An 8796-nucleotide genomic window follows, 5' to 3' on the forward strand; every position below is an offset into this window, starting at 1 on the left:
CCCTGCAAAATTAAATGAATGCAATAGTTATTGAAGCCATGGAACATTAGCATCATAGTTCTTTGTTTAATATCTCACTGAGAACACACTTTCTCGAATATCTTGGAAATCTTAGAAACAAAAATGCTTTACGTTTAACGTTAAACGAAATTTTATGTACACTCTAGCTCGATAAGTGAACAAACTTTTAAAGAGCTTGCCTGAAAGAACTCGACGACAACGCCTTAAAAATAATTCGAGGGAATCTATTGCCAAATCACGAAAGCAGGCATGTTTTCGAATTTTAAAGATTTCTTTAAAATTCGATACCTTGGCATGGATTATGTGAAAACTGGAAAGTAAAATCTCTGTTTGCCGATGCCGAGTGAAAGGGGAGTACACGAAAGCATGGAAATTGAGATAACGTCGCGTCAAAAGTTCTCGGAAAAAAAAACGTACATTCCGCAATATCCGCAAATGGAATGGATTAACGGCGTGTTCGACGATTGTGTTTGACTGTTTGTTCAAGGCGGCCGTTTGATTGCGTTTGACACATCGATGGACGTTGCGACTTTCGCTAACACGCCCAATGAATTTTAAGCGGTTCGTTTGGTCATTTTTATAAATTCATACGTCTAAGTTAAGTTGACAAAAACGTTGCTTTAAAAAATATAAAAATAGTTTAGAATTATAAGCTACCTAACTTTTAAAATAAGATGTGACGAAAAAGAAGCGACTATAAGAACAATGATAATTATTTCATAAATCTCTTTATCTCAGCAAAGTAGATTTAATCAAAATAATGAAATAGAAGATTTGCTTTTTTATTCATAGAAATTAAAACAAAAGGACGAGAACAATGGAAGGAAGAAGAAACACTTCCGCCAATTGTATATCTGTTTAAATGGAAAAACTTCCACATTTTATCAAAAATTTATCTCTACTTGAATAATACTTTCCACTAATTTTGTATGCCGTTCGCGAGCTGGCGTATAAATTATTTATTCATTTATTTTATTGTATCCGAGTAATCTTGTCGTGTTCAATTTTTTAAATATCGCGATAGATCCCTGCACTTCCGATCATGGTCGGTGAATGTGGGTGTCGATAGTACCGATCATGCTAATCGACGCGCGTGCGTTGTGAGCGCTCGCAAGTCAATGTTTTTTTTTTTTTTTTATGCTCCAAACAAACGCTTCAACGAGCTGGATCGTATGTACAGATTTTCGTGGAATCGCTGCAAGTTACGCGAGCACGCGCGGCGTCTCATCCGCTTCGCTTCCTCAACACGAAGACGAGGTAACTTCTCGTATGGTTCGGCCGGGCGTGTGATCGATTGGCGACGGAGTCGGCGTCGGAGCAACAAGTCGCCCGCCTCTCTCCCGTCGTCAGCGCACCCCTTTAACTAGCGGCGCCTTCGTTCCGCGAACGTGGAGTACGTGGACTCTAAACGACGACATCATGTCCACCTCGGCTTGGACCACCGTGTCCAGGATTTTATACGCGTGTAACGCGATGCGATGATGCGCGCTCGACGCACGCGGCCTTAGGAGGAGAGAACGCGATGCGTCCACGCGCGACGTCGACCACGGCGTACGACGATCTCACCGACGACGATGACGGCGGCGACGGGCTCGCACCTCGCACAGCAAACGACAATGACGGAGCCAGATCTCTGTCGGCTGTGTGCTGAGACCAAGGAAAACCTTATCGGAATCTATGATGCCGAAGGCCAAAAGCTTGCGATCGAGACCAAGATCGCAAAGTGCCTGCAGATACAGGTATCGCATCGACAATCTAAAATTCTGCTTCTGTCTTATCTTGTCATTTGTAGAAGATTGAATTTTCCTACTTTATGACCTAATATAATTTTTTTTCTACGTCAATAATCGTTGTGATTACTCAGGTTCTAATGACAGATGGCTTGCCACTAGCAGTTTGCATTGACTGTTGTGATTCATTGAACCAATGCAGTGAGTTCTTTGAGAAGACCAATCAAGCACAAATATCTCTGAGACAATTGCTGACGAATCCAAAGTCCGAGCCACAACCGGTTGAGCCAAACATAGATTTTATAGAAGAGACCATACCTTTTCCAAAAAACGAAGTTAGCAATGGAGAGGAGATTGCCCAGTGCCAGTTACCTAACAATTACATCAATGACACAGTTAATATCTTAAATGCATCTTATTTCATCAAGGAATCGAATAAAAATGAAAACGATAAAACTCAGGATAGCACTGCTCAAGATAATGCAAAGCAGAAGAAATGTAATAAAATGCAGATAAAGAAAAGTTCTCTTAAACAGACTAAGAAAAGATTGAAGAAAAAAGGCCAGATACAAAAGATTGAAGAAGAATCTGAGCTCCATATATCGTCTCAAATAGATAAGGAAACCGAACGGGAACAGAATAATGTAGCTTTGAAAGATAATATTATAATCGTAGATAGTTATATTCCAGGTTAAGTATATTAATTAAAAAAAAAAATATTTATTTTTAATTTTTATGTATGCATATATATCGTTGCACTCACGTCCGCGGATCTTTCTCTTTCTCTCTTTCTTTCACTCACCCTCTGCACTCGTGCGAGGGAAATAACTGTATCATTTTTTTACGAAAGAACTTTTTATTAATAAATTAAAAAAAAAAATTTAACCGAGTCTCAGCTGTCTCGGTAAATAGATCGAAACCAGAGCTACAAAAAATCGGGAACCACGTATTTAAAGAGACGTTCACCGCGGGCGTAACAAAATTAATTAGTAACTGTAATCTGTAAACTGTAAATCTACTATATATTTAATGTAATATATATTTTAGAAATAGAGACAGAATCAAATTTAGAAATAAGAGAGACTCGAACGGTGGACGCAAAACACGGAAGAAAAAAGTTCGAGAATTTAGAGAGATATCCTTGGTTATGCACAGATTGCAATGATAAATTACCATCTCTGGAAGCATTAGAGGAGCATCATGAAACGGTGCATAATCAACAAGCCAAGTATATGTGTGTGCAATGTTGTAAGGTTTATGATAAGTATTATGGATTCCTTACCCATGTTAAGAGACATAAAAATAAGGCAAAGTTTAGGTAAAAATTATTACTTATACCGCTGCTGAAATATCTTTACATACGATTACATAATTATTAACAATTAAAATTATTTTCAGTTGTGAAGATTGCGGAAAATCGTTTGTACATAAAAAAGTATTAGATTCTCATAAGACTATTCACAGCGAAGAACGGCCATATGTGTGCCAAACTTGCGGCAAAGCTTTCAGACAGCAAAGTGCTTTATGTATCCATAATCGATGCCACTTGCCGGAGACGATGAAAAATAGATTTCCTTGCGATCAGTGTGATAAAAGGTATATTTTGCTATTGTGTTAACGTATCGAGCTAATCTAAAATTACATTTTACGAAATTTTTGTGTATTAATTAGAATATTAATTTTTTTAGGTTTTCGACAAAACCAAATCTTGTAACACACAAACGTATTCATTCTGGTGTTAGAAATTTCACATGTGATCAGTGTGGCAAAAGTTTCATACAGAAAGGAAATTTAGAAGCTCATTTTTTAACTCATTCGCTAGATAAGCCATACAATTGCTCCCAATGTACAAAGGCGTAAGTATCAAATAAAAATATAATATTCACAATTCTTTGATTTCATACTTGATCTTTTATAAACCGATAAGATAAGAGATGTGTTGAATTACCTATTTTTACATGAAGGTATATGTCATCTGGAGGTAAAAGTATAATAATAAAATTGCAGGTTTAAAACGCCTTTGCAATTAAAAAAACACGAGACGGTGCATACTGGTGCCAAACCCCATCAGTGTGCTGTATGTGGACGAACTTTCAGAGAGAAAGGAACTTTAAGAGAACATCACAGAATTCATACCGGCGCAATGCCGTTTACCTGTGAATTTTGCGGAAAATGTTTTCGTTTTAAAGGAATATTAACTGTGAGTCGTCAAATTTAATCTCATTTTAATCGATTTAACGCGATTTATAATTATTTGCAAAATTACTTTACGATCGCAGACGCACAGGCGACAACATACTGGAGAGCGTCCATACAGTTGTTTGGAGTGCCAGCATCACTTTACTAATTGGCCAAATTATAATAAGCATATGAAACGCCGACATGGAATTAATACTTCTCACACTAAGCATCTCACCAATACTCAATCAAATGCAACAACAGTTAATAGAACAATAATTAATCAATTGCAACAACAGACGACTGAGCAAACGCAATCGCCTCAGATACAACAGTCTGCCGCAGAAGATGCACTTTCTATACCTCAAACCGAATCAACGACAGTACAAGTAACTTTTTTATTTGCCAATTGCTCTTTGCTCCATTGTATCAACTTTAAATTAGTTCAAATTTCTAAATAGCATTTATTAATAAAGTATTTTTAACCTTTTCATTCTTAACGCTAACTTTTTATCGAATTAAAATATTACTTTGTTCTGTTTTATAGGTAATACAAGCAGTTCCTGCTGCGGTACAACCAATCGTCATTCAAACGATTCCTACACCTACAACTATTCAAACTTTTCAAACAGACGTCACCAATACTGTTCAAGAAACGGTATTCAGAGATCGAAACACCTATTTCAATACAGTGCCAGCATTACAGAACTTTTTGCCAACAAACTTGCCGTATAACTTTTATAGCATTCCTAATGTTACGGAAAATGATTTAATTCAACATAGATAAAAGTATTTATTAAAAATAAGCTTGAATAAAGACGAACATGTCTTTGTGCCAGTTTATTATAATCGGAAATCGATGAGACATCAAATATCGATACTAATATAAAATTTACCAACATATCCGGAGATTTAAAATTAAATAAAAAAAATTAATAATTTAATCGAGTATTTATTTTACACGTATGTGTAATTTAAATTATTTAAAAGATAATAGAAGGCACGAAAACATGAGATTTAGAACGTTACATAAGTAGTAAAAATCTGTATAGAAAAAAAACCCAGAAAAATTCATTATACATACACGTTTTATATGAACACCATTATGTAGTATTGATAACGTATTAGAATAAGAATTGTATGTACATTATACACGTACATATGTATAAACACCTTTAGCCACATATATTGTCAAATACACTCTTCGCGAATGCATTTCATAAAAATTTTTGTAATAAAAATGTATATTGTATCTATGTTATGTGTGTATACTGTTAGCATTTACATTATTATTTTGTGATATAAATAATTTTTATATAATCCTCCCTTTAATGCAATAAAACGTTTCTTTTTGCTTCATTGAATGGAAGAGCCTTCATCGATATAGCTGAAGCGATCACGCGTGCGATTAGTACCATGAAGGAACAGAGACATCTGGTATCGTTCAATACTGCGTCTGTACGGTAAAATCTACATCTGATTGCACAAGCATTAGTACTGATTAAGTTCCGAGTGTTCCATCAGTTTTATCAGAGAGTGGAAACTTTGGGGTTGCATCATATTGGTAACTCATTTTCACGATCAATTTTTTTTTTTTTTAATGATAAACTACCTTCTGTATTTTTCGTTATATAGATCCTTCCGGTAGCTCTAATCTTGGATAACCTAAGATAATCGGCAGCAGTTTAAAATGAGTTTTCGCAACGTTACTCACTGCATTTTTGACATGGACGGTCTGTTACTGGGTAAGAATCTTTTTTAGAATAATATTAATATTTTTATAAACATTTTTTTTGCAAATAATTAACTTCGATTTTTTTTTATTACATAGATACCGAATCCCTATATACATTGGCATACAGTACCGTCACTCAAAAATATGGGAAAACGTATAGTTGGGAGCACAAAGCGAAAATAATGGGTTTTAAAGGCAATGAGGCTTTCCAAACTATAATAGATATGTTAGAGCTACCAATTACAGCACAAGAATTTGAAGACACGGTTGCTCCTATTTATCAAGAATTGTTTCCTAAGTGCAATCTTCTGCCAGGTAATTTAAACAAGGTGAAAATATATAACTTGTTAACATATACCAATTAATTTAATTTACATGTAGGTGTGGAGAAATTGTTGCAGCATCTTAAAAAACATGACATACCTATTGCACTGGCTACTAGTTCAAGTCAGGAAAGTACTGAGATAAAAACTCAAAAGTGGAAACATATATTTGAATTATTTCATCATAGAGTATATGGTGGTTCTGACCCAGAAGTCAGTCAAGGAAAACCACATCCAGATATATTCCTGATTGCCGCAAAACGTTTCCCTGATAATCCTGATCCTTTAAAGGTTTGACATTTTTATAACTATATACAACTGAATTGAAAAAAATTATACCATTGCACAGTTTTGCTGCAAAATTCAGAGTAATAAAATTAACAGACATACATAAAATAACGATTATATATATCTGTTTGCAGTGCCTAGTCTTTGAAGATTCGCCAAATGGAGTACAGGCTGCTATCAGCGCTAAAATGCAAGTGGTAATGGTGCCGGATCCACAACTTCCTAAAAACCTTATTACAAACCCTACACTAGTCTTGGACAGTTTGGAAGACTTCAAGCCGGAGGACTTTGGATTGCCGCCATTTGTAGCATAAAACTACTTGTTTTAGTTTGCAAAAGAAAACGGTAGTTGCATTAGACTCGAAATATCATTTATATAAAGCAGATAATTGTCCGTAAAAAACACCCCCCTTAAAAGCCTGCAGGCAGGTTTTTTTTAGCATGGATTACTGATTAATGTATATAGATAATTTTATTATCTATTAGGATAAATATTATGTTCTGAAAATGTATATTTTCATACAGCATAGAAGTTGTCACTGCCTCATAATGGAAAAATTGTATACATCCAATGCATATCAAGAAATCTGATTATCACATTAAATTTATTAATAACTCCAGATATCAATATATTGATATACATTTATATTGATGCATTGAGCCTTTATTAGTTTGTCTTGCAATTTTTTTTTTTTTACACTACTTTTAAGTTAAATTTGTAAAAAGTGTTATAGACATTCTGCAAAATATTGTACTTAATATAAAACAACGAAAAAAAAAATGAATTTTGTATATAAATTCTTGCAACTTTGTTTTTGAAGTTTTAATAATTTTATATAAATATAAATTAATATTCTAGTCATAACCCATTAAATTTTTACATCAAATAAAATTGAATCAGCTGATCAATTTTTATGTCAGCTTTTATGCAATTAATAGAACTATTTTATTAAAACACTATACATATAATACATACATTTATTAACATAATAAAGGACTTCTACTTTTGAGAAACCAATTCCTGAATCTTCCCAAGTACTTCTTCAGACTTCAGATTCGATAAAGGAACGCAGCGTTCTACCCCATATTCTACAAAGTCAATGTTTATAAATTAGGGACGAATTGTAAGAATTAAACGAGTGCTAGAGCAGAGAAGAAAACCAGAAGCGAGCAATTTGTAAAAACTATCAGATTAAAATTCGATCGTTTATGCGTACCGTAACGCGCGTACAGTTTCGGCTCGATTAACGAGCATTCCCTAATTAAAACGGGAAACCTCGGATTATTTTTCTTCAGCGGTACATATTGCTGCTCGATAAAATCTCTGGAAGAAGTGGACACAAAATAAGACAACGTAAAAATTGATTCGAGTCGCAGAACGTTCGCATCGTTTTCACGGATTTGTTACCTAACACCTTGACTAGATTTCGACGTTTGACAGAGCAGAATCCTCATTTCCTTCAGATGCTTTCCGAATTTTACAGCAGCCATCGTTGAGTCACTAAAAACTTAGAAAAATATCGTTAAATATCGCTCTCATTACAACTCCGAGTCTCTAAAACCTGAGCAGGTTAAGTTAGTCGCTTGTAACAACGGTGGCGGTTCGTACCGGATTTCGATGGAAACTGAAAGTAATACTCCGGTAAAATGTCTGTTTCATCATTTCTATTACCATCGAGTAAATGCAATTAGTTTCCAACTATCAATCAAGGATGGCGTTGACGCAAAATCGGCGCCATGCTGCGAGCACTTCCTTATGTATTATGTACTTCTATTATTTCACGAACGTTTTCGATGTCTCGGTATCAAGATAAATCTCGAGATCAACATGGATTTATCATTTTATTTTGAATTTCTCAATTATCTATGTAAGCGTACGATTAGATTACTATTTTTGTGTAATTGTAATTTAAAATTAAATTTAAAATTAAGAGTTATTTATTCAATTGTTAAATTAACCTAGTCAAACATGCCTTCACAGTAAAAGTGAAATAATCGATCGAGAAATATTATTCGTCGATTAAATCACTCAATTATAATTTCCGTAATTATCTATAAAAAAAAAAATTAATTTAATCAACTAATGTCCGAATGTAATGACGCGCGTGTAGCGTGCGCTTTGTAATCTCTAATTATAATAAATATAAATGTTACAGATAACAATCGGCCGTCGATCTGGCTCTAATTCTCAGGTCAACGGACATACGTCGATTTTTTTTTACTCTCTTCAAGGATTTCTTGCTTTCTTTCTTTCTTTCTCTCCAGTCTCCTTAATGAAAGAAGAACCGCACCCATGACAAACATTCTTATAATTGCTTGGGTCACCCTGGCTGGCACCAACAGGTATAACGCGTAACAGGTAAACACACCTTCCCGTTTCTAGTCTGTAATATGTTTAAGGCCAGGTAACGTTAGCAAAAGATTCGACGGCTTCCAGAAATAACATTTTGTAATTGCAGATAAAGAAATCGATGGTGCAGAAAGGTCTGTCTTTGTGCCAATAAATAAAAAATCAACTTAC

General features: G+C 34.6%; 3 protein-coding genes across 3 annotated transcripts; 2 read left to right on the top strand and 1 right to left on the bottom strand.

The window, feature by feature from the left end:
• The first annotated feature begins 1150 nt into the window (after positions 1 to 1150).
• Positions 1151 to 5185, top strand: LOC139102579 (zinc finger protein 62 homolog). The gene is made up of 8 exons (XM_070656594.1): positions 1151 to 1760; positions 1886 to 2441; positions 2799 to 3069; positions 3150 to 3347; positions 3440 to 3607; positions 3759 to 3951; positions 4031 to 4318; positions 4477 to 5185. The coding sequence occupies exons 1-8, from the start codon at positions 1596 to 1598 to the stop codon at positions 4714 to 4716; spliced, it is 2079 nt and encodes a 692-aa protein (XP_070512695.1). The 5' UTR covers positions 1151 to 1595; the 3' UTR covers positions 4717 to 5185.
• Positions 5186 to 5346: 161 nt separating this feature from the next.
• On the top strand, positions 5347 to 6899 carry LOC139102609 (pseudouridine-5'-phosphatase-like). The gene is made up of 5 exons (XM_070656659.1): positions 5347 to 5493; positions 5565 to 5674; positions 5761 to 5979; positions 6046 to 6278; positions 6410 to 6899. The coding sequence occupies exons 2-5, from the start codon at positions 5620 to 5622 to the stop codon at positions 6587 to 6589; spliced, it is 687 nt and encodes a 228-aa protein (XP_070512760.1). The 5' UTR covers positions 5347 to 5493; positions 5565 to 5619; the 3' UTR covers positions 6590 to 6899.
• A 298-nt stretch (positions 6900 to 7197) lies between these two features.
• Nd-b8 (NADH dehydrogenase (ubiquinone) B8 subunit) lies at positions 7198 to 7871 on the bottom strand. The gene is made up of 3 exons (XM_070656674.1): positions 7684 to 7871; positions 7493 to 7599; positions 7198 to 7364 (listed from the first exon to the last, which is right to left on the bottom strand). The coding sequence occupies exons 1-3, from the start codon at positions 7764 to 7766 to the stop codon at positions 7276 to 7278; spliced, it is 279 nt and encodes a 92-aa protein (XP_070512775.1). The 5' UTR covers positions 7767 to 7871; the 3' UTR covers positions 7198 to 7275.
• Positions 7872 to 8796: the final 925 nt, after the last annotated feature.

The sequence above is a fragment of the Cardiocondyla obscurior genome, linkage group LG05 (assembly GCF_019399895.1).
Source record: "Cardiocondyla obscurior isolate alpha-2009 linkage group LG05, Cobs3.1, whole genome shotgun sequence".
Classification (NCBI taxonomy): Eukaryota; Metazoa; Arthropoda; class Insecta; order Hymenoptera; family Formicidae; genus Cardiocondyla; species Cardiocondyla obscurior.

What these genes read in the sequence shown, in the direction of transcription:
- Nd-b8 (XM_070656674.1), bottom strand. Translation starts at nt 7,766, where the DNA reads ATGGCTGCTGTAAAATTCGGAAAGCATCTGAAGGAAATGAGGATTCTG. An exon ending in AAATCTAGTCAAGGTGTTAG is followed by an intron (nt 7,600 to 7,683) that starts GTAACAAATCCG and finishes CACTTCTTCCAG; the next exon opens with AGATTTTATCGAGCAGCAAT. An exon ending in GAAACTGTACGCGCGTTACG is followed by an intron (nt 7,365 to 7,492) that starts GTACGCATAAAC and finishes TTGACTTTGTAG; the next exon opens with AATATGGGGTAGAACGCTGC.
- LOC139102609 (XM_070656659.1), top strand. Translation starts at nt 5,620, where the DNA reads ATGAGTTTTCGCAACGTTACTCACTGCATTTTTGACATGGACGGTCTG. An exon ending in CATGGACGGTCTGTTACTGG is followed by an intron (nt 5,675 to 5,760) that starts GTAAGAATCTTT and finishes TTTATTACATAG; the next exon opens with ATACCGAATCCCTATATACA. An exon ending in ATAATCCTGATCCTTTAAAG is followed by an intron (nt 6,279 to 6,409) that starts GTTTGACATTTT and finishes ATCTGTTTGCAG; the next exon opens with TGCCTAGTCTTTGAAGATTC.
- LOC139102579 (XM_070656594.1), top strand. Translation starts at nt 1,596, where the DNA reads ATGACGGCGGCGACGGGCTCGCACCTCGCACAGCAAACGACAATGACG. An exon ending in CGTAGATAGTTATATTCCAG is followed by an intron (nt 2,442 to 2,798) that starts GTTAAGTATATT and finishes TATATATTTTAG; the next exon opens with AAATAGAGACAGAATCAAAT. An exon ending in TGCTCCCAATGTACAAAGGC is followed by an intron (nt 3,608 to 3,758) that starts GTAAGTATCAAA and finishes ATAAAATTGCAG; the next exon opens with GTTTAAAACGCCTTTGCAAT.